This window comes from Dipodomys merriami, unplaced genomic scaffold, assembly GCF_024711535.1.
Source record: "Dipodomys merriami isolate MVZ:Mamm:240054 unplaced genomic scaffold, mDipMer1.0.p SCAF_10, whole genome shotgun sequence".
Taxonomy (NCBI): Eukaryota; Metazoa; Chordata; class Mammalia; order Rodentia; family Heteromyidae; genus Dipodomys; species Dipodomys merriami.
Window position 1 is genome coordinate 22,781,829 of NW_027202271.1, and position 24,315 is coordinate 22,806,143.

General features: G+C 42.5%; 1 protein-coding gene across 2 annotated transcripts in view; it reads right to left on the reverse strand.

The window, feature by feature from the left end:
- Positions 1 to 1,497: 1,497 nt before the first annotated feature.
- Lrig3 (leucine rich repeats and immunoglobulin like domains 3) overlaps positions 1,498 to 24,315 on the reverse strand; it is a 57,423-nt gene continuing 34,605 nt past the window's right edge. For both annotated transcript variants that reach the window (XM_069987707.1, XM_069987717.1), the window contains 14 exons: positions 23,826 to 23,969; positions 23,319 to 23,462; positions 22,511 to 22,654; positions 21,497 to 21,577; positions 20,632 to 20,703; positions 17,836 to 17,907; positions 16,929 to 17,092; positions 12,890 to 13,210; positions 10,972 to 11,253; positions 9,232 to 9,684; positions 7,672 to 7,830; positions 4,653 to 4,796; positions 4,278 to 4,553; positions 1,498 to 2,078 (listed from right to left, as the gene is read on the reverse strand). In XM_069987707.1, coding sequence (XP_069843808.1) covers positions 1,834 to 2,078; positions 4,278 to 4,553; positions 4,653 to 4,796; positions 7,672 to 7,830; positions 9,232 to 9,684; positions 10,972 to 11,253; positions 12,890 to 13,210; positions 16,929 to 17,092; positions 17,836 to 17,907; positions 20,632 to 20,703; positions 21,497 to 21,577; positions 22,511 to 22,654; positions 23,319 to 23,462; positions 23,826 to 23,969 — 2,701 coding nt within the window. In that variant the 3' untranslated portion in view covers positions 1,498 to 1,833. The remainder of the gene's footprint in view (positions 2,079 to 4,277; positions 4,554 to 4,652; positions 4,797 to 7,671; positions 7,831 to 9,231; positions 9,685 to 10,971; positions 11,254 to 12,889; positions 13,211 to 16,928; positions 17,093 to 17,835; positions 17,908 to 20,631; positions 20,704 to 21,496; positions 21,578 to 22,510; positions 22,655 to 23,318; positions 23,463 to 23,825; positions 23,970 to 24,315) is intronic.

The window sequence follows — 24,315 nt, forward strand, 5'->3', positions numbered from 1 at the left end:
ACCAACTATGCCCCAACAAGAATCTGCATTGCCCGGAGCTGTTTTCTATTCAGTGCAAACAACAGTGGCGTAAATCTGCACCTTCAACTTGAGAAGGTACAGATTATTTTTATTCAATTATTAAATTTATTTTTATTGAATTTATTTGTATTCATTTTTGTTTAACCCCTTTCAGGACAATTCATCTCGAACAACAGGGCTTTCTCCAAGCTACACGTATGAACAAGAAATTCCTGAGGGAATTTAGTTTAGTAAGCTCATTGCATTCATAAAAACTATGTCATCCAGTTTTAAAAACAGCACTAAGCCCATCTTCCTCGCTATGCAGGCCTGTTGTGTATAAGCATGTCCACCTAATTTTGTTTAAAACAAATGTTTTATGGGGAGCCCGTGGCTTATGCCTATATTTCTAGCTACTGAGGAGGCTAAGATCTGAGGATTTGCAATTTGAAGCCAGTTCAGGCAGAAAAGTGTGAGACTTTTATCTCCAATTAACCAGCAAAAAATCAGAAGTGGAGCTGTGGCTCAAGTGGTAAAGCACACACCTTGAACAGAAAAACCAAAGGGATAGAGCCCTATTGCCCAGCCACATACCAAAAATAAAACATTTTAAGAGTGGCTAAGTAACAGATTCAATTCTTAGTTACTATCAAGGAAAACTGATGAAGAAATTAGGGAAGTATTTTGTTAATTGCTGAATAACACTGTATGATGATGGTTCAGAAGAACCATTCATATACATTCATTCAGCAAAAAATTTAAAAAAAAGAAGTAAGAACAGAAAAGAATTTCGCCAGCATCCACTGCGACTTGAGCAGTGCCAGGGTAAAAATTCACCCATTAGAACCATGTTGCCTGTAGGAACTCCAGCTAAGCCAACGTGCTGTTCCAACAACAGGAGTCAGGAATGGGAAATGGGATAAGCACAGGTATTATAACTAAGGAGCCTGAGCTGACAGTGCTTGTATTTTTTTGCACCAAACAGTAACAGTATATCTTTTTCCTGTCTGTAGATTTAAAAATGAATGTATCTTATGTCTGTAGCTTCTTATATAGATTGCATTCACATACAACAACATACTTCAAGAATCTGTATGACACTTGGGAGAAAGGATAAATGGTAATTTTTACTTGTTTTTCTGTGTGTGTGTCTGTGTATATTTATGTGTATGTGTGCTAGTATTGCTGCCAAAGCTGGCTTTGAACCATAATCGTCAGATCTCAGCTTCCTGAGTAGCTAGGATAACAGGTGTGAGCCACCAGCCTGGCTTTTTTTTTTTTTTTGCTTGTATTTTAATGAGCTAAATGTATTTTGATCAATTTGAGGCAGAGCAATATGAATTAATTCAGTCTAAAAATGTATTGAAAATGATCATAATTCTTTTTTGGATGAATGGGGTTTGGCACCAAAATGATATGTTTTATTAAATGTAATGTGCAAAAAAGTAAAAATGAAGGGGATGTCTATGCAAAAAAGGTACAAGGCAGTAGGTACTATTTCAAAGGCTTTAGTATTCATGTTTCAATAAAAAGAAATCTGGCATTATAAAAATACATAAAATAGTCATGGATTTATACCATTAATTTACACAAGATACTTTTTTCTTGCATAAAACAAAGTTATAAAATATTTTTAAAGGTATTTCTTATAAGAAAATTACTCCCAGTATAAAATTTCTTATAACTTTTTGTAATTTGGGTTCATCTGTATAAATAAAGCAATTTATCCTTTTTAAAATTCATAACTCCATTTAAAAACATAAGATTCTGTCTCTTTTAAATAAAGGTCTGTGTGAGGTAGTATGTTGAAACTGTCCTTTGGTTCCATTCAGTCTATGTGTCTGAGTCATAAGACTGAAAATTTGGAGTCCTGTAGTTTTCCAGGCTCTGTTTATAGGCACATGTGTGGTTTTCTTCTTGAAAATCTGTAGTTTCTTTCTCACCAACCTCTGACCCGAAGTCCAGGTTGGGGGAGGAGGGAGTTTTCAAGTGCAAAGCTCTGGGCTGACAATCTGAGGGCTGAGGAAAGCTGGGAGGGGCGTGGAGATGTGGTCTCTGCAGAGACTTCCCAAAGGTACCTGAAAGAACAAGAGCTCTTGAGCACCTGGATCCTTTTACCAACATGTTAGTGCAACAAAACCCTGCAAACGATGAGGTACCTTACCACACAGGCATGCACTGGATTTCCCTACAAGTGCATGTGACAGTCCTCCCATATAGGAGAGGACTGTCTATGCTATTAGATACTTACACGATGCAGTGGAGGTCAACCACTCCCTCTTATTTATTATTATTATTTATCCCCAAATAAATGCATCCACTCTTTATCACTTGCTATGACCCACCGTAATATTAATCATTACACTAAGCATTCTTTTTTTTTTTTTTTGGTCGGTCGTGGGGCTTGAACTCTGGGCCTGGGCGTTGTCCCTCAGCTCTTCAGCTCAAGGCGAGCGCTCTACCACTTGAGCTACAGTGCCACTTCCAGTTTTCTGGTGGTTTATTGGAGATAGGAGTCTCACGTCTCTCCTGCCCGGGCTGGCTTTGAACCACGATCCTCAGATGTCAGCCTCCTGAGTAGCTAGGATTACAGGCGTGAGCCACCAGCGCCCGGCTACACTATGCATTCTTGAAGTTGGCCAATTCCTTGCTTTAGGCCTTGACAGCCTATGATTCTCTATAAAGGGCATTTGGATAATAATCTTATATGAGGGTTTAATTGTGCACAGACATAGCAAGTTTCAAGGGCCAGGAATGATGTCCATAATATAACCCCAGCTACTTGGGAAGCAGAGATGCGGAGGATTATGATTCAAGTCCAGTCCAGGTCTTGAAGTTAGGGAGGTCCCCATCTCAACAAATGCACTTCTATAACATCCAAGCTAGAATGTACAGATTATGGTCCAAGGCCAGCCCTAGGCAAAACTCACAAGACTCTATCTGAAAAATAAATCAGAAAAGGAATAGATAGCTGGTGGCTCAAGAGAAAGTGTGAGACCCTGAGTAAGAAGTTCAGTACCACCCCAAAACAAAAATAACAACTTTATTTCAAAATAATCCTCCTCCTCCTCTTTTGCTTCCTTGTCTTTTTCTTCATTTTTTTAATTTAATTTTTTTGTGGTACTGAGACCAGCCATCTACCACTTGAAGTTCTGTTTGACATACTTCCATGTTTGAGGCATGGTCTTCCCAAAAACCTCTACCCTAGGCTGGCTTTGAACTTGCCATCTTCCTGCTTCTACCTCCTGAGTAAAACAAGGATCACAAGCATGAGCGAACAACATTGGGCTCATAATATAGGTTCAAGTTGTTTCAAAAAGGAATATAACTAATAACATGATAAGACATAAAATGTCTTAAACACTGGATATAAAATAGTTTAAAATTTGACAGAAACAGAATTAAAAAAAAAAAAAAGGGAAAGAAACACCAAGGCAAATTGTGGCTCCTCTTCCCATATGGCTCCATTCATTCTCATTGTTCCCACAGACTATACCAAAAAAACAAAACAAAAACGCACAATGGAATCTCGGTGCTGTCAGCCAGTGCCTCACACCAGCACTAGGCTGGACACTTCTGAAGGCCTCTCTGGCAGCAGGTCGCCCAGCTTGTCTGCCTGAGCAGCTGTTGCTAGGTAAGATGGTCTTTTCCACCCTCCTACCACGGGTTCAGTTAGAAGCCACCAGACACACCAAACCACAGTCATGCAACACATGCAACTCCACCCCAAAGGCTGCTTGGGGCCTCAAACCACTTTTTCCACATGGCTGACAAGCTCAGCTCCGAAGTCATTCCCCCAACTCCTGCCTCCCAGATACCACACACAGTGTTACCCAGAAAGCGCCCAAGGCTTCGCTACAGATTAAATCCATCATCAAGTAAAAATCCCCTGTCTTTGAGTTCAGAAACAGCCATACTAAGAGGTTATTGTGAAGATGCTGTTAAGGGAAAATTCACTTTCAGAGGTTTGATAATTCCAATACTCAGAACTGGGAGATGGGGCCAGAATTAAGAAATGTAATCACACTCATAATCCTAGTGACTCAGGAGGCTGAGATCTGAGGAAAGTAGTTCAAAGCCAACCTAGCCAATCTGCAATTAGCCAGCAAAAAGCTGGAAGTAGAGCTGTGGCTCAAGTGGTAGAGTACCAGCCTTGAGTTAAAAAAAAATGAAAAGGAAAGAAAAGAAAAAAAGCTAAGGAACAGTGACCAAGCCCTAATTACTGGCAAGCCTCAGTACTGATACAAAATAGAAACCTAATACTTTCACAAACTTACCCATGAAAGAATTACTGGAAGGAACAGATGCTGGTTCTAGACTTGTACTGAAATCTAGAGAAGACTTGTTGAGACATAGACTTCTCAGCATGGGCCCTTCATTTTGGGTGTAGGTGGGGTTGATTAGCTTCCTCCCGTGGGAAGGCCATGCTCCGTTACTACAGCTCCGTTCACAAGACTCTTCCATAGGTGGCGGACATGGATAGCAGTCCTTCCTCTTCAGAAGACTCGGCTCACAGTGCTCCATCAAAGCTGTCCTTGCATCGGGACTGCAACCTTTGCAATTTGAAATCCACATCAGAAGAGGACACAGTTAGCACTTGCAGTGGTCTCCCTGGGACTCAGATGAGTTCCTGGCAAGGAAAACCACATTACCTGGATGATAGGCTTCAAAGGGATCCGGGCCATACACGTTCGCCTTCAAATACACAGGGCTCGAGGAGCTCAGAAAGGGGCACAGGAATGGGTCTGTGGCAGTCTCCACGTCAGCCTCACTGCTGGTATCCATGTGGCAGGTCCCTTTAAAACATACATCCGAGTCACACAAACGTTTTCTGTCTTGGAAAGTGGTTTTAGCTACAACATGATACCAAAATTGTACAGAGGGATGGATTTCTTTCAAACTTATGGAGTCCTTTGGCTTCATAAGTGGGCGAATCTGGGCCTGATGAGCCACTGGGTGAGGTGACCAATCTTGCTGCCAGGTCCATCCTGTCTCTAAGGGAAACAGCTCTGTGTGTGGTCCCCAACAGCCAAAGCAGACAGTCTGAATTCCATCTGTCAGCACTGGCCCCTTTCTACAAGATGTCACAGGTGACTATACCAGGAATTGGCACGCGACCAATGACCTATCAGTGTCCAGTTCAAAGACAGGCATACTCAAAAACAACTTCTCCAAGGGCTGGTGGCTCATGCCCATAATCCTAGCTACTCAATAAGCTGAGATCTAAGGAACATGGTTCAAAACTAGCCTGGGCACCGCTTTCACTATATTTGATGTCAGTATAACATGTGGAGGAGATGGGGACAAAAAGTCGTTTAAGGATTCAGGTGGACCTGTTGCAACAATGAGAAGTACAAAATGTCATGTCAAAACCAGCTTTACAATGTCGGTGTGGGGGGGGGGAGGGGGGTATAATTGGGTGGGGGGAGGGGGGTAAAATTGGGTGGGGGGAGGGGGGAGGCGGGGAAGGGAAGTGAAGGGTAAACAAAGGAGGAGGCTGCAATGCTTGGTAAGAAATGTATGCATTATCCTGCCCATGTAATTGTAGCCCCCCTGTACAGTATGTTCTCAAATAAAATAAAATACAATTAAAAAAAAAAAAAAAACTAGCCTGGGCAGCAAAGTCTGAGAGACTCCTATCTCCGATTAACCATCAAAAACCCACAAATGGAGCTGTGGCTCAAGTGGTAGAGCAATATCCTTGAGAGAAAAAGCTTAAGAAGGGATAGTGCCCAGGCTCTGAGTTCAAACCTCAGTACACACACACACACACACACGCACACACACACACACACACACACACACACACACACACACAGCATACAAGATAAACAAAAAAAAACCCACAAAACAACCCCCCCCCAACATCTTCAATTAAATGCAAAAGGTACTATGCCAGTTAGACGTGGATGCTGCTGTCCAGGGATTGGCAATATTGTCAATTCAGACCCATGACCCTGAATGGGGGCAAGTCTCTGCTGTTTGCCACCATTTCATCTAAGCAGAATGTGCACTTTTAAGCTCAGATTTCATCTCTCTGGGCACAGCCCCTTCTCCCTGCTTTGTTGAGCGAGAAGTCATTTGTCTTACTGCTGGTTACACTGTGAAACTGAAGACAAGTATACCTGCCCCCACCTAGGAAGCCTGGCACACAGCAAACACTCAATAAATGCTTGGGGTAAAAGATGATTCACTGTGTGAAAAATAACACCAATAACTTCCATTTGTGGACTTCTCAATAGGTGCCACATACTATGTCCTTCCTTCCTTCCTTCCTTCCTTCCTTCCTTCCTTCCTTCCTCCCTCCCTCCCTTCCTCCCTTCCTTCCTTCCTTCCTTCCTTCCTTCCTTCCTTCCTTCCTTCCTTCCTTCTTTACCTTCCTTCCTTCCTTCCTTCCTTCCTTCCTTCCTTCCTTCCTTCCTTCCTTCCTTCCTTCCTTCCTTCCTTCCTTCCTGCTTGCCTGCCTGCCTGCCTCTCTCCCACCGCCCCACCTCTCTCATGCTCCTAAACTAGTGCTCTATATCACTCGAGCCACATCTCCACTTCTGGCTTTTAATTGGGTTTGCCTATCTAAGCTGACTCTGTACAACCATCCTCAGATCTCAGCCTCCCCAGTGGCTCAGATTATAGGTGTGAGTCACTGGCACCCAGCTTCAGTACATTCTTATAGACATTTAGCCAGGAAAGACTGTCACTGTCCACTGTGTCAGGCAGCCTCCCTCACTACCCTCAAATCCATGGACCATCTAAAGTAGGGGTGGGGAGTCTTTTCAATCTTACCCCAATCTGGCTGTATAAGGCCTACATCATTTGGTTTGTGATGATTCAAACATGTTTACTTTTCCTATGCTTCACATTGGTTGCTGAAGGCCATCTGCCTGGATTGATAATTTTGAATGGCCTTTAGATGATGTTAAAATATCCAAATGACCCCTGACAGAAAGAAGAAAAAAAAATTCTCACCCTTGTAGGGTCAGAATTAAGAGTTCTCTAAGGTGACTTTAAACCATTTCACATGGGTGAACATTCACTAAGAAGGAGTCAGGAAAGATATTCTGGGGTGGTTTAAAGGAAGCAGTACAGGGCCTGGAGGGATTCAACTCCACTTATTTGTCTTCTATTGTCAAAAATGAAGACTTCTCTTTTTTTCCCCCTAACAGTTGAAAAAAGGACATAAAAACTATTGAATTTCAACTTTACTAGTGACTTGGGCCAGCTCTTGCTAGTGTGTCAATGTCTTGCAATAGTATTACATCTGTCCATTCCCCTGTATCATTTCAAAACAATTCCTAGCCACGGTCATGCAATTTCGTGTCCTATTGCTGGACAGTACTGGGGTTCTTGATTCAAATCCTCACACTTGCTAGGCAGGTGCTCTAGTCGTTAAGCATGCTCCTACCTCCTCCATTTTTTAGGTAATTATTTTCAAATGGGGTTTTACTTTTTCCCTGAAGCTAGCCTTGAATTATGATCCTCTATCTATGGCCTCGCAGGTGCTGAGATGGCAGGCCGGGGCCACCACACCTCAGCGACTGGTTGAAATAGGGTCTTTTCCTATCTTTTGGCCTGGGCTGGCCTTACATCACAATCTTCCTATTTGCCTTCTAAGCAGCGGGGACTATAGGAGTAAGTCACCATACCTGGCACTCATGTCCATTTTTAAACACTTACCAGGACTGTCGTGTTGTGGTAGGAAAAACCCACCTCCTGAAGAGGTGACAAACTGGTGGTGACTCCCACTTTCAGAGGACACGTACCCATCCTGCCGATCAGCTAAAGTTCCCTGAGAAGACAGGTAACTCGGGATATCTGCAGGCAGGTTGGTCTCATCTGTAACCAAATAACAGCAAGAAAGATCACCATGGTCCCTCCCAGACTCTCAGGAGCAACAGTCTACGCTTCTTCCAATACGTGCACATAAAATAAGTGAAGAGCTACTCTGAACAAAGCCATCCTGAGTGCAGTATCTAGAGAGGTAGATGAAGGCTTTGAACCCTGAGAAGTGTGAGCTGAGTTTCTGATTTATCCCTCGCTACTGGATGTACTTCCTAAAAAATGTAATAACAAGTATCTTTAAAAAATACTAAAAGCCGGGTGCCGGTAGCTCACGCCTGTAATCCTTGCTACTCAGGAGGCTGAGATCTGAAGAATCATGGCTCAAAGCCAGCCTGAGCAGGAAAGTCCATGAAACTCTTATCTCCAATAAACCACCAGAAAACCAGAAGTGGCGCTGTGGCTCAAGTGGTAGAGCACTAGCCTTGAGCTGAAGAGCTGAGGGACAGCGCCCAGGCCCAGAGTTCAGGCCCCATGACCAAAAACTAATAATAATAAGCACTCCACTCAGGTACCAGAGGCTGATGCCTTGTCATCCTAGGAGATGGCATCCTCAGGAGGCTGAGATCTAAGAATTTCAGTTCAAAGCCAGCCCAGGCAGGAAAGTCTACGTGACTCTCTCCAAATTAAGCAACAAAAAGCCATATGTAGAGCTGTGCTCAAGTAGTAGAATGCCAGCTTTGAGTGGAAAAAGCTAAGTGTGAGCACAAGGGTCTGAGTTCAAGCCCAATTATGGCACAAAAAATAAAAAAATAAAACTCAAGAATTTTCATCAGATAGTAATTTAGTCCTTAAATCAAACTTGGGTTTGTTGGTATCACAGTGTTCACATTCTAGTTAACTAGAATAACTAGGACCCTGTATGTGCTCAACGCACACAATTCCCACAGCAAGCAAAGCTCATGACAAAAGCTAAGTGTGAGCACAAGGGTCTGAGTTCAAGCCCAATTATGGCACAAAAAACAAAAAAATAAAACTCAAGAATTTTCATCAGATAGTAATTTAGTCCTTAAATCAAACTTGGGTTCATTGGTATCACAGTGTGCACATTCTAGTTAACTAGAATAACTAGGACCCTGTACATGCTCAACGCACACAATTCCCACAGCAAGCAAAGCTCATGACACAGGGGCTCCTGGTTCCATCTTGAGAAGGAGTAACACTGGTTTCACTGATTGGGTAGTTTATTTCCCAGCCAATCTGATGAGGTCTGAGCATGAAGTGTCAGTCTTTACATACCAGCTTTGCTACTTTTGGTTAACCTTCTTTCAGCGTGAGCCAAATGAACCACTTAGGAGATGGGCTCAGACTGCCGATACATATTGTAGAAGAAAATGACAGCAACACCCATAAATCCACACCACTTGGGCATTCCAGGCCATGCCGCTGGGTACACACCTGTGTTGGTGATGCTGCAGTCTTCGCTCCTCCGCCTTGTGTGGTATATGATGACCACCCACACGAGCGACGTGCCCACCACACAGCACACCACAGCGATGATCACCACGCCCACTGTGGCCCAGCCATCGTCATCTAAGGAGGGGGCGGCCAGCTGCGGGGAGTCACAGGTGGGGCTGGGGATCACGCTGAGGCGCACATTGCCCCTCTCCGTGCCCAGGGTGTTGGACATGGAGCAGGTGTATTTCCCAGCATCGCTGACATCCGAGTCCACAATAATCAACAGCTGATTGCCGGCCGCAAAGAAATGCCTCTCGGTCACCACCAAGGGGCTGTCATCTTTGGTCCAGTTCAGCCTCGGGGGAGGGCTGCCCCCAGCAATGCACTGCAGCACAGCCGTTTCTCCCTTGGTTACAGTTCGGTCTAACAGAGGTCTCAGAAATGATGGTGTTTCTGGAATGACAAGGGACCCTTTTACTTTCCTAAGGGACAGCTGGCTTTCATAGCTAGCACTTGAATTCATTCAGATCGAGGAGTAAGATTTCATGTTTCCTCAGTGTACCAGGCATGGTCAAGAACAACTCACAACAAAAAAATGTAACAGTCCTTGAGATCTTATTGTTCTGCATTCATGGACTCATGAGAAGAGCTTAGGATCAAACAAGAAAACATACTTTATAGGTGGGTGTGCTGGTACCGTGGCTTGAATTCTAGGTCTTGTGCTCTCTCTTCTTTGCATCTGGCTGGCACTCTTATCACTGGACCCATGTCTCCAGTTTGTCATTTTGCTGACTAACTGGAAATGGAATGTCACAGACTTTTCTGCCTGGGGTGGGCTTCAAACAATGAGCCTCTAGATCTCAGCCTCCCAAGCAGCTAGGATTACCTTAGGCATAAGCCACTGGGGCTAGATAAAATGTAGTGGGTTTTTTTTTGTTTGTTTTTTCAATTTTTATTTCAACCTCTTTCACCCTTACCAATGGTAGGAAATTGGTGGTGGCAGGGGTGGGCAATAAAACATCTTAAAAAATATGCAAAAATATTTTTAAGCACAAGTATGTGTGGGTGGATGGTAAAAAAAATCAGAATGTGTACATTGAATTTTTCAAATTAATGTCTAGTGCCTGATATCTAGGTCAATGTTAAAATTCTGAAAATAGTTTCCTTGTATTAGTAGGTAAATACATTTCACTCTTTCAAAGTCACATATAGGAGAAAAAAAAGCATTCCAGTTTTAATAAGCACGTGTTTAGGTCATCAAAAGATTCCTCTGATGTCCAGATTGGTATGGGAGAAAACAGAAACGTGTTCCCCCTCGATCTGACTGACTGCTTCACCCATTTTTTTTCTTTTGGTTTTGTATTTATGTACCTAGCACAAACTGGCCTCAACATACCCAATCCTCCTGCTTCAGCTGAGTGCTGGAATTATATAGACATGTACTACTATGCCCAGTCCTCATACATTTCTTGTCTTCAACGTGCTTTATAGAAGAGTATGTGTGTACAGTGGAGGAGGGAAAGCACCAACGCTTTTACTTGGCACTGAGGGAACAGATTCATCTCCCAAGGTGTTCCCTTCAATTCAAAGCTTACAAAAGGCATGCCCTCTCCAGATAGGGCAGGATCCCTGGCATCTGCTCTCTTCCAAGCCCAAACCTTTTGGCACCACGGGCCGGCAGGGGAGCCGGGCTGCTCGGGCCCGGCCCGCACAGTGCGTTCACAAGCGCTGCGCCCTTACCCAGCACCGTCAAGGTGGCGTTGGCGGAGATGCTGCCCGCGCTGTTCTGCGCCGTGCAGCTGTACACGCCGATGTCCTCCGTCTTCACGTCCACGATGAAGAACACGTCGTCCTCGGGCATCACGTGCATGCGCCGCTCCCGGGCCGCGGGGAAGTCCGTGCCACCGTCCTTCTGCCAGGCGATCTGCGGGGCCGGGTGTCCCAGCGCCGCGCACTCCAGGCGCGCCATGGCCCCCGCGCGGATGGTCAGGTCCATGGGGGTCTTGGTGAAAAAGGGAAGCACTGCAATCCCAGAGAGCAAGGCGGGCAGGAGAGTCAGGGTGTATCCTAGCTTTGCTCGACTCCTCCCAAATCCTATGACCACACACGCACACACCTACACACATATACACACGTACCCCCCATACCCACACTACACACACCACACATACCACACATACACCTCTCCACACACATACTACCCACATACACCCTCACTCCACACATACCACAGGCACACACACACAGACACGTACATACACATACCCACAGCCCCCCCAACACGTACCACAAGCCTATATACCCACCCATACCACAGACACTTTAAGAAAAGATCTACAAGTTCCCTGACAAAGGTAAGGCAGGGTTATTTCTAACACAGGTACCTGGCACAGAAGGCTGGTGGAGAGCGGTAAGTAATGAGCCAGGTTCAGCCCGTACAGGGGAACGACTCAGGATAAAGCACCAACCGCCCCATACTCTAGCCAGCAGTCGGTCTCCCTGCTACTTTCTAGCCATGTTTTCAGTTTCCTCAAGAATTAACTGTGAGATCTTGGGCAAATACATCTCTTGGTATCCTGCCCATTCACTTCATCTCTTTTTCAGTTCCCCTGGGAAGGAGGCCCTGCCATTTTTCTAAATTTATATAGGTATTCGGGCCTAAACACTAACCTTTCCATGTGCCAGACCTCAGGCATCACTGCGGTTAGCTCTCAAATCCATCCACACAGTGGCACAAATGGTTAGAGAGGCCAAAGTGCTGAGGAGCCGGTTGTAAAGATGAATGCGTGTCTCAGAAAGCAGATGATGATACAATGCTGGGGCTTATTAACTACAGCTAACAGACTATGTCTTCTCAGTACTACCTAAACACCAAGGCATTCTGCGAGGCCCTTCATACCCAGGGTTTTATCTCATGGCTAGAATGGCTCCATGAGGTAAGGACTATTATTCCTAACTGGACAATGTAGAGTCAGAGGTCAGAGAGGTTAACTCACCTGCCCAGAGCAACATTGTTTTAAGATGCGGTAGCAGGATTTACACCCAGATCTCTGACTTAAAGGCAGAGTGCTGCTTTAGCAATATATTTTGTGGCCTCCCACATCAATACGATTGATCGTGAACTCCCACGGAGCCTAAGATACCTGCCTGCCTCATCCCAACACACTGCAGTGAGCTCAACTGAAAAATTGCTGGCTTCAATCTAAATAACCAAGAATCCTGATGTTTGTGGAGTGAAGGGTGGTGAAAGAAAGAGCTAAGTGGAAAGTATGAGAAGAAAGGAATCAGGGTAAGGAATGAGAGCGAGAAGATGAGTGATAGACAGACCTGGAGAGACAGAGAAAGAGCGAGAGACAGAGATATGGAGAAAAAGACAGACATAGAGATAAAAGAGAAATAGGGAGACAGAGAGGGAAAGAGATTAAAAAGACAGAGGGAGAGAAAAGAAGAGAAAGAGAGAAAGGAAAAGAAAAAAGAGAGCCAACTGAAAGAGAAAGGGAACAAAACAGAGACAAGAGAGAAAGGAAATAAAGAGAGGAAGGAGAGGGATAGAGACAGAGACAAAGAGAATGTGCGTGAGAGAGAGCACAAGACACATACAGTGTTTTCTGCATCTAAAAGCTCTCGTTAAGTACAAAAAAGCAAATTGATGACATACTGTTTACTGTAAGCTTGGCTTTGACAGAGTAGGAAGAGCCAAAGTGATTGGAGATGACACACTGATATTTGCCTTCGCTGGCAAATTCCACGTTGCGCAGTCGAAGAATGGTGGTATACTCCATCAGCTCTCCACCTTGGGCCCGGAGGTGTGCATAATTCTCCATTTCAGCATCGTGTAATAACTCATTGTCTTTTTTCCAAGCGAAAGTCATTGGGGAATCACTGCTGCTGGCAGCCGAGCAGACAAAACTCAAATTGGAACCTTTTATTGCCGACTGTGTTTCCGGCTGAACCGTAATCTGGGGTTTGGGAAAATCATCTGTTCAAAATGGAGAGGAGGAAAGCAAACAATGTGAAGGCTCGAGAGTCCAAGGGCTGTACAAATCTGAACACCAACAAATGCAAAATGAATGGCAGCTGAGCTCTGACCCTCCAAGTCTTTCAGACACATACAAGCAGTCCCAATGTTGAAGTGGTACCCAGAGAACGTTGGACATCAGACGCAGACAACAGGCCCATTTATCCATCAGTATTACCGAGAGAAGGTTGTTACCTTGAATCTAGAGGTAACCCATTATTTATTCCAAAGGCCTTATGCTTCACGTAAATGGAAGAGAGCAATAAGAAGTCACAGGGGAAATCAGACAATATTTTAAAAGTGAGCAATGCCCAGTTATCCAACTATGTTTGACAGCAATTAAGTGATTATTCAGAAGTGCCAAGACAGGACTTCCAACATTCACAGAAAAGGAAATGGTACATATTTGAGGTGACAGGCTGGTTAGTTTGATGTGATCATTCCATATATTCATATGCAGAAATGTCACACTGTACCCATCCCTATATACAATTACTCGGTTTCAATTAAAAATGAGAATGTTAGTCAGGATTTGGTGGATCAAGCTTGTAATCCTAACTACGCAGTAGGCTCAGATTTGGAGGACAATGGTTTGAAGTCACCCTGGGTAGAAAAGTCTGGGAGACTCTTATCCCCTAAATAATCAGCAGCCAGGCTGGAGGCACCGGATCAAGTGGCAGAGCACCAGCCAAGCAAGCAAGCTGAGCAAGCCAAGGCCCCATGTTCAAACCCTGGTACCAGCAAAAAGAATAAAGAAAGAAGGAAGGAAAAAAACCAGGAGGTATAGCTCAAGGTCAGAGAGCCAGCCTTGAGCATTTAAATAAACTAAGCAAGAGGATGAGACACTTGAGTTCAAGCCCCAGTACCTGCACAAGAAAGAACCAAAACAGTGAAGAAACTTCAAAGGCTCATGGGATATCTTAGAATTCTTTTCTCAGGAAATGCAATTTTGTCCACGAAGAAAGCAAACACATCGATCAACAATCATCAATATCACCAAAGATAACAATTACTCCATCTACCCCAAACAGAAGCAATTAAAAAAAAAATAGTACTTTGGGCAGGGCCAGAGGAAAAAAAGAAAAGGGAAAAGAAAGCTTTCGTTGGAACGAAAAGCATCTGGACTCTGCGTGTGTGGTGCTGGCCCTGACCTGCAGTCAGGCAGCCAGGCCATCACGCTGTGTGCCACCCTGCCCAAGCTACAGTATAATTAGAGTTGAGCAACTCTTTCATTCTAAACACTTATTTTTAGTTCTCTCTTACTTTTTGGAAAAGTTACCTTTTTAGAACTTCAGCTTTCCCCAAAGGAGGCATCTCAGATCTACCAACATGTATTATTTGGGTAGTTTAAAAAGATGACCTTTTGCCACGTGACAGTGGTTCATGCCTATAATCCCAGCTACTCAGCATGCTGAGATCTAAGGATCATTGTTTGCAGCCAGCCCAGGCAGATTTTTTTTTTATCTCCAATTAACCAGCAAAAAGTGGAGCTGTGGCTCAAATGGTAAAGGGCCTGTCTTGAGCAAAAAGGGTAAGTAAGGGACAAGACCTGGTATACATACATACATACATACATACACATACACACACACACACACACACACACACACACACACACACACACACAAACACACACACATGACCTTTTATGAATGTGAATAAATATGGGGATGTTCACATTCCAGGACAGGCCTGTGTGCTGTAAACAAGATAGCTTCTCCTGGAAGATCCTTTGAAATGTTTGCCTATGCTCAGATTCACTATGGAAGCATATGTATATCTGCAATTGTATCAGATTACTAAGGAGTTTCTATCTTGGGATTTGGGGGCTGAGAAACAAGGATCATGGGAAAGCAAATGCTTACTCAGGCCCTTACAGATGAATGCCAAAAGCTTATCTGTTCCAAAAGCTACACCAGAGATTTTATTTCCAGAAACTGTTGGCACTCTTTAATGCTGCAACCTAAAAAAAAATAGTATGTTGTAGACAAGGCAATGTTCAGTAAATTTTTAAATGTCAGTGTAAAAAAATGACTCTGCCCTCTTCACTTGGTACTTAAAAGTAAATTTTGATCTCAGGTTTTATATGCACATCTATTTTTGTAAATTTTTTCTCTGGTAGCCAGTGGCAACAGCAATGTGGTAGCAGACAGCTACATCAGAAACAAGAACCTTATATTATTATTTCTTTAAATCAAGATATGATACTGTCTAGTTGTATGAATTATAGGTAAGCAGTTGCTAATGCTGTTTCTTGGGTGATAAATCAATAGATCTTAAAATTAATTGTAATAAGACAGGCTCTGGTGACTCAGGCCTATAATCCTAGCCACACAGGAGGCTGAGATCTGAGGATTGAGATTCAAAGTCAGCCCAGGCAGAAAAGTCCATGAGATTCTAATCTCCAATTAATCACCAAAAATATCAGAAGTGAAGGTGTAGTTAAAGTGGAAGAACACCAGGCTTGAGTAAAATAGCTAAGCAAGAGCATGAGACCCTGAGTTCAAGCCCCAGTACTGGTAGACACACATACACACACACACACACAAATTATTTGCAAGGGCTGGGAAGGTGGCTCAGTGGTAGAGCGCTTGCCTTGCATGCATGAGGCCCTGGGTTCAATTCCTCAGCACCATATAAGCAGAAAAAGCTGGAAGTGGCACTGTGGCTCAAGTGGTAGAGAACTAGCCTTGAGCTGAAGAGCTGAGAGACAGTGCCCAGGCCCAGAGTTCAGGCCCCACGACCAGCAAAAAAAAAAAAAGTAAAAACAAATTATTTGCAATAAATTCAAACTTTCTATAATGTATCATGCTTTACCTGCCAATAGTTAATTTCTCAGCAGCCCATAAATCCTTAACTACTTCATTTTCTCTGCTACAAGCCTCTCAACAAGACCCAGGGAAAGAACAGAGCCGCTAAGAAAACTTCATGTACTGCATCTTTGGATGTCACTATTAGGAACTGCAATTTTCTCCACACTCTCCAAAAATAAGCAGCAGTAAGATTAAGAAAACAAACATCAATCACAATAATCAGCAACACCAAAGACAGCTATTAATACTCCATTCACTGAAACCAGAACCAACATTCAAGAGCAGCCGCAGAGAAAGATGATGAATGTGGTTGAAAATGTGCACCTATGAAAACTGAAGAGGAAACCTATTGGCATTGCTTTGGGAAGAGCAAGAAAGAGTGACCGGAGAGTGATGGAGGGGGTGAGATTGATTGACCCATCACATAAACATGTGTGGCTAGATACCAATGAAATCCTCCTTTGTATAACGAATGTGAGCTAATAAAAACAAAGCAAACAGCAAACAAACAAACAAAAAGCAGCACCAGAGGAGCCTCCACTTCCTGGATGAAGAGACTAAGGTCTGGGGAATTTAATAAAGTGAAGCAGAGCCTGAGACTGTTTTCAGTACTCTCCAGATCCAATTTCATTCTCTTTCCACCAGACCACCACAAGGCCAAAACAAAGATGAAAAAAAAATGCTTTTAGAAAACCCTCTGTTGTCATTTGTAAGAATTAGAATGATCAGCAAACTATAGATCCAATTCTATCTACCTCAGCAGAACTGACAGCTTTATTAAAGGAGTAGAAATCTAGTCAAAACCATTATTTTGGGCAAATGAGAGGAATAAATAAAAACCAAGAGTGGGTGATACTTATACTTACCACACACAAAGCCATCTGGGCTAATGGCGAAAATACTTCTTCCTTTTAGCAGCTGAGGATGGGCACAAATAGCACTGACAAAGCTCTGAAAGTTATTCTCTGCCACCCACTGGGGCAGCCATTTCAGCTGGCAATCACACAAAAGGCTTGATGTATTTAAATGCCTGCGGAGAGTAATTACATTCAATTTGTTTTGTATGAAATGCAGATTTCTACAAGTAAACTAAACTTAAGTAACTATTAACAAAGCAATGAGTGTGGAAAACAAATACACACCCATGCAACATCCTATAGGACATCTTAAAATGCAAAGAAGCATACCTTGCTGGATTTGCTTTCTGCCATTTTTGCTCTTATTGTCCTACATGACGGCCAAAGTAAGGCATCAAAATTCCTTACTACTGGGGCTGGGAAGGTGGCTCAGTGGTAGAGCGCTTGCCTTGCATGCCTGAGGCCCTGGGTTCGATTCCTCAGCACCACATAAGCAAAAAGAAAAAAGCCGGAAGTGGCGCTGTGGCTCAAGCGGTAGAGTGCTAGCCTTGAGCTGAAGAGCTGAGGGACAGCGCCCAGGCCAGAGTTCAGGCCCTATGACCGTATCAAAAACAAAACAAAACTAAACTACAAAATTCCTTACTACTAAAATATCACTACTATATTTAGGCATCAGACTATATTTGGTCCCATAGATTGAAGTGGCAAATTTAAACAGAAAAAAAAAAAAAAAAGAAAGCTCCTATTGGGTAACAAAATGAACAAATAACCAATGCCTTTGGTTTTCTGGTAGAAAAAACTAATGTGAAGAATATGCTAGACACTTTTTAGAGACATATAATTTGGGATGAAACCCTATGACAGTTTTCTTGTGGATGCTTCATTTAAAACTCAAGGGAAGAAAAGGAAAGCTTACAGTTGTTGAAGTTTCTTCATTTGGGAAAATGCGTTTCCTTGTAAAGACATGATTGCATTGTCACTCAGGTCTCTGAAAAACAGCCAAACACACCACACAGGAAGGTAAACAACAGTCATCTTGGGTCTTGGGACAAAGTTTGGGCCACACTACCTATCCCTACCCATACACTAAGCAAGTAGTCTGTGTGTTCAAATGCATGAGTATAGGAGTTCCTGAGTAATCTCTTAGAAGAGTGGAAAAATGGAGAGTCTTGTTATCAAAAACTCATCTGTTACAGAGATGCCAGGTCACCATATTATTTCATTCCTAATGGCCCAATTTGTTCAGCCCCATTGCTTTATTGTCTTTCTCGTGCTAATTAGTTAACTATTAGTTAACTTTTCATCACAATTATACATTTGAAAAAACGTTTTTAAAACAATTTTATTAGCATATAGTAGTTGTGGTATTTCCATATATGGTCAAAGTCACTCCCTCTCTCCCTCCCCCCACCATCTTAAAACAATGTCAAAGCTGGCGATGGTGGCTAATGCTTGTAATTATAGCTAGTCAGGAGGCTGTGATCTGGAGGATCAAAGTCCAAAGCCAACTTGGGCAGAAATGTCAGCAAGATTTTACCTCCAAGATAGCCTCAAAAGGCCAAGTTAGAGGCATTGCTCAGGTGGTAGAGCACCAGCAGAACAAGCAAGATGAGTGAGAGGCCCTGAGTTCAAGCCCCAGTCTTACCAAATTTCAACAGGTTTTACTGTTCTATTTTCTTTTCTTTTTTGTGGGTCATGGGGCTTGAACTCTGGGCCTGGACACTGTCCCTTAGCTCTTCAGCTCAAGGCTAGCACTCTACCACTTGAGCCACAGCGCCACTTCCTGTTTTCTGGTTTATTGGAGATAAGAGACTCATGGACTATCCTGGCTGGGCTGGCTTTGAACTGCAATCCTCAGATCTCAAACTCCTGAGTAGCTGGGGTTACAGGCATGAGCCACCAGCACCCAGCTCACTGTTCTATTTTCATATGTGTGTATGAAGTACTTTCACCAGTTCATCCTGGCTTTACCTCATTTACAGACTACTTTCTATAATACATACACAAACTCCCTTAAAGTGATTTATGTACATCTACTATTTATTGTATTTATTCTTAGAGTGACTCAAAAGAAGATGGTACTACCAAGTTGTTTAGCTTGAAAGGGGAAGGTGAGAATCCATCCAATTATTTTTAACTCTAGAATTCTAGAAATCTGTGCTTTTAAACATCTGCCGAATCCTACCATACACAACTCACTAATACAAAGGTAGTAGGTGCTCAGACAAGATGTCCTTGTTAAAACAAATAAACATTCCAGATAGGCCATTTATAAAATGACACACTACTTGAGACTGATTTTATTTTTTCACTGGCAATTATAAACAATTTGGTTGAAAGTACTGATCACAATGGTTAGCAATGGTTCACACTGCTGTTCTGCAGAGGTCACAGAAGTACAAGGAAACTGGAAAAAGGCAGGGAGAAACAGAAGGTGAAGAGTGAAGGTAGCAGACTTGCAAGAGTCAAGAAGGGTAAAAGAAAATAGAAGTAGGAGCTGGGAAGGTGCCTCAGTGGTAGAGCGCTTGCCTTGCATGCCTGAGGCCCTGGGTTCGATTCCTCAGCACCACATAAGCAAAAAGAAAAAAGCCGGAAGTGGCGCTGTGGCTCAAGTGGTAGAGTGCTAGCCTTGAGCTGAAGAGCTGAGGGACAGCGCCCAGGCCCAGAGTTCAGGCCCCACAACTGGACCAAAAAAAAAAAGAAAGTAAAGAAAATAGAAGTAGAGGTTAATACTCCACTGCTCCACATATTCCACTTTTCCAGAAACATAATGGGCTACTTGTGAACAAGCCCATTTTGGCTAGTTTTCCTTTGAAAACATAATCTGTTTTCAGGAAGTAGAACTATACTGACCCACCCTTCCAGAGCAGCTTTGAGAATCCAGCTACCAGTTTTCCTACTGCACTGTCAGGCTGGCTAGTGAGCCATCTCTCTCTCCAACAAACTGGTGGAATCAGAAAATAACACACAGTGGTTCATGGTAGCAAAGGAATCTTCCCTATCTGTCCCCAGCAGAAATGCATATAAACCAAATGTGAATTTTACATTGTAACTTCTTCTGCCCAAGTTAACACATAGGACAACTGCCAGCTACAAGCCTTCCGCAATAGATGGAATATATTACTTATTATACTGTAACTTTACTGTACCAGTGTAAGATGGATAGCCATGGTTATAAACAGTTGGTTTGCTCTTAGTCAACACACAGTGCTCAGACAGTGTTGGAGTCCTCCCAAGATTAACTAGCCTTCCTCTCTGACCAGCTGAAAATCCTCCACCCTAAATCTCACTGCAGAACTGTGTGCCAGCAGCTCTGAGGAAGGGCAGAGATGGCAGGCTAAGGCTAAAGACATAAGGATATTGAGGGCCAAGGCAGCCTCCTTCAGTCCTCTGTCTTCCTGTTATGGATGGAGAACAATAGGGAGAGCTACATTGTGCATTCTGTATTAAGCAAAAGCAGCAACAAAACCCTCAAAATAGTGTGAAAAACCCTTCCATGTCACTATTAAGGATTGTGGGTGTTGCCTATGATCTTTAATAGAATCAGTGAATCTTCAAGGCTTCCACCTAGTTAGAAATGAAGAAAACTACTGAACAGTATTCTCGTAAAGATTAAATGGAACTTTCTGTCTTTGTTGTCTCTCACTTTCTGTATCTATTTCTTTCTCAATAGCAAGGTGAACTTCAGGGTAACTAAATTTCTGATACTCACAGATGTTCTAATGCATCCAGACCAGTGAAGGCTTTTTTAGTAATAGATCGAATCCGGTTTCCCTGGAGTATTCTGGGGAAAAAAGGATAAGGAAGAAAAATTACATTGGAACAGTGAATTTTGATGAGTTAGTTTAGAGGTAGAGCTCTAATTTCTCTTTAAATCATTTGTAAAGAATTCTATTTTCTTGAATTAAACAATCTATCTTAAGTGTGTCCCTGTTATCTATAGTTCACTAATGTGGCTCAATATGGTTTTCAAAGGATTCGCCAGAAAACCCAGCAAAACTAAGTATTCAAGAAGTTACTTTGATGGGCATTTTAAAGTAGTCTCCTTCCAAGTCTTTTTAAAATATGAAGAAACTTTATTTCAAGGAAGTGATTACAGATAAAGCAAAGAATATTGAAAGTTTTCTCCTCTCCTCTTCCTTGAATATCTTCATTGTCAGCTTAAAACATAATCTTGTCTCCTGCAAGACTCTTTTATGGCTAAACCTAAGATGCTTCGTCCTGTATTCTTGGAGTCTCCTATGGCATTATCAAGGCATGCTGGGTCATTATCAATGGTCTCTAGATAATTTCTGGTGATTAAAGTTCAACCTGATGGCAGGGGAGGGGGGGGAGTCAGAGTTGAAGTTTGTATGGGCCCTCACTTTTGAATACAATTACCAAAGTCTAAACATTCAAAACTATTTAAAGTTCATATACTCTTTACTAAAACAAGTGGGAAAAGAAGCTAATTACCATGCATACATCTTGTGACACCAGCACTCACTAGGAAGAGATGAGAAGGTATACAAACAGGATGCCACACCTACTCTCATCTCTTACAGGTGGAGCCCCATTATGAGACAAATTATACTCACAGCTGTCTCAGTTTATCAAGCCCAGAGAAGGCGCCATTCATGTCTTCGATAGTCCATGAAATCTCATTGTTTTTCAGATCCCTAATAGAGACAAGCATTCTCATCAGAGAGAGTGCTCCAGAGACCTAAGGTCACCACCCAGGTGGCATAACATCTGTAACCAATTCCTCCTAATCCCGGGATCACCTCCACCCCCCTTTCCAAATAATGAACTTCATTTTCCAGGAGATTGCTCTTACTCTGTACTCTTCCCTCAATAACATTGTAAGGATTTGCTCCAAATCAAGACAGTTGACTCTCGGGCTCTGTGAGGTCCTCCTCGATCAAAATGACTAAATACAGAAGGCTTGAACTTGTTTGGGAAGAAAAAAAATGCATCAAACTTGAAAGCCATGGTGCCAGCCACACAAGCAGGAGTCACCAAGGCACACGGGCTGTCTTTCAATTCTGTTAACGCTTCCAACAGGAAACGGCACCAATTTCTGACAGGGCAAAAAAATCAAAAGCCCATTGTGCAATGTTCAATTCACATTTGAGAGAGTTTTCAAAGGTCAATTAATTCAACTCTCTCAGTTTTTGTTTTGATTTGTTTTGTTTTTTCTCACTGGGCAGAGAACAGCTTGTGTATAGACTTCACACAATAAGCATATGTCTTCCCACACTGCTCTTTGTGTATCTTTTTGCTCGGAGTTATTTTTAATTTGTATTTTTTTTATAGAAGCATGAGTGGATTTAAAGTTATTTATCTCTTTAGAAGTTAGGAACGTCCCAGAAATCCTGAGAAGGGTACCTACAGTCACTCCACAATCTGATCACCAGCCTTTTTAATTCCCGTAAGAAACACATATGGATGAAATGGATCCATCTTAATCAAACTGTTCTGGGAAAGATTAAGACCCTCTTTTTGAGGCTATACACATTTCCTTAACAACAAAGGAAATCTGCTGAGAGAAAAGTGGGCACATTTAGGAACCAATTAGGTTCTGTGGATGGAGAGAAAAACGTGTAACTTACAAAGTCTTTAAACTGGAAAGCCCCCGGAAGGCACAATCAGCAATGTAGTTGACTTTGTTGTTCCCAATGGACAGGGTATTTAGTAAACTTAGACCAAGGAAGCTTGAATCATCTAACCTCGACAAGTGGTTGAAAGTTAGGTCTCTGTAAAGGAAAAAAAAAAAAAGATGTATGAAGAAAAAAAAAAGCAGCTTTTATTTTTTTTTTCCATTCAATACAATGATCTGCTTTTCTACAAGACAGGTAATAAATAAAACTGTAATAATCCTTATTTTTAAGTTCTGACTTAACAATAACTCAGGAAAACATTTCCTTTAATCTCAGTAATTTAAGAAAAAGGGAAGGACGAAGGGTAAGCAAAAACACTGTCTTTATATTCAAGAACATTATATATATATATATAAATTGAACTATGTTAACTTGAGTATAGGAATAGGAGAGGGGGAAAATGAGGGAGAATGACAGAAAGGTGACACTGATCAAAATTCTGTATTTGCAACCCAACTTATGGAATCCTAACGTCTTTGTACAACTATGTAACATTAAAATAATAATGATGATAATGATGAGAAGAAGAATAATGAGAGCATGATTGCTTTTGACTCTGGGCCAGGGAAACAAAAGCAGCCAAGTTGGCTTCAATTTATCACAGCAGAAATGTGACAAGGTGGCATGTGGGGGGTGGGGAAACCCCAAAACCTGTCACCTTGGAAACATTGTTATGAAAATTTCACACATCAGTGGTAAGGAGCTCATGCTCTGCCATGATCCCTGTTCTCGAACCTGAGGAGAATAAAAAGCGACTCACAGCTCACTGAGTTTCTGGCAGAACTCCCAAGCATCAGGGCTGATCCTGTGAATGGCATTCTGACTCAGATGAAGTTCCTGCAGCATCAGTAAGCCGTAAAGCCAGCCTTTGGTAATCTCGGTCAGGTTGTTATGGTCCAGCTGCCTGCATTCAGGGCAAGAATCAAAGGCAAGGAACGAGTTCATTATCTGGTATTTTCAAAGGGCACAGATGACTGCCACCTAGCCCTTAGTCTATTACTAGAGATTTAGCTTTCCAGTTCTGTTGGAGACATCAGCAAAAGGTACTATAAAGTCTTCCTCATAAATGGATATGCTCGTAAATTCCAGATTATCTGAAGGAAAGCTGAAAACCTGAATATTAAATTACAAATGAGATTGCTCATTATGAGATTTTTGACATGGTGTCTCTCACATAAGAGCTACTGAATGTTCACTGAGCCTTGAATGATCATACAGCCTAAAATAGGAACAGGGTGGCCACCACCCACCACCATTGCTTACTTACAAGATTTCCATGTTGCTCAGCCCCCAAAATGCGCCATCCATAAGTCTCGTGACTCCATTTCTTTGCATTCTCAGAGACTTCAGAGCACCAAGACCTTGGAAGGTGAGGCCATCTATGTTTCTAATCTTGTTTCTGTTTAGCTCACTGTGTTGGAGATTACATTGGAACAGTTAATTTGTACAACAAATTCTGGAAATAGTAATAAAACGTATCACTGCTACAATATAGTTCATCTAAGTCAGTGTTAAAAGTTAACATAGAACATTTTAAATTTCACTAAGAAGAACATCTCTTGATTAGCAGAGAGTGGCTCTATGTCTGAAAGGCAGGGTGAATTTTTGGAATAATAAAATGCTAACACAGTCAGGTGCTGGTAGCTGACACCTATAATTCTAGCTACTCAAGAGGCTGAACTCTCAGGATTGTGATTTGTTTTCAATTAACCATACACATGCAAAAAAAAAGCCAAAGTGGAGCTGTGACTCAAGTG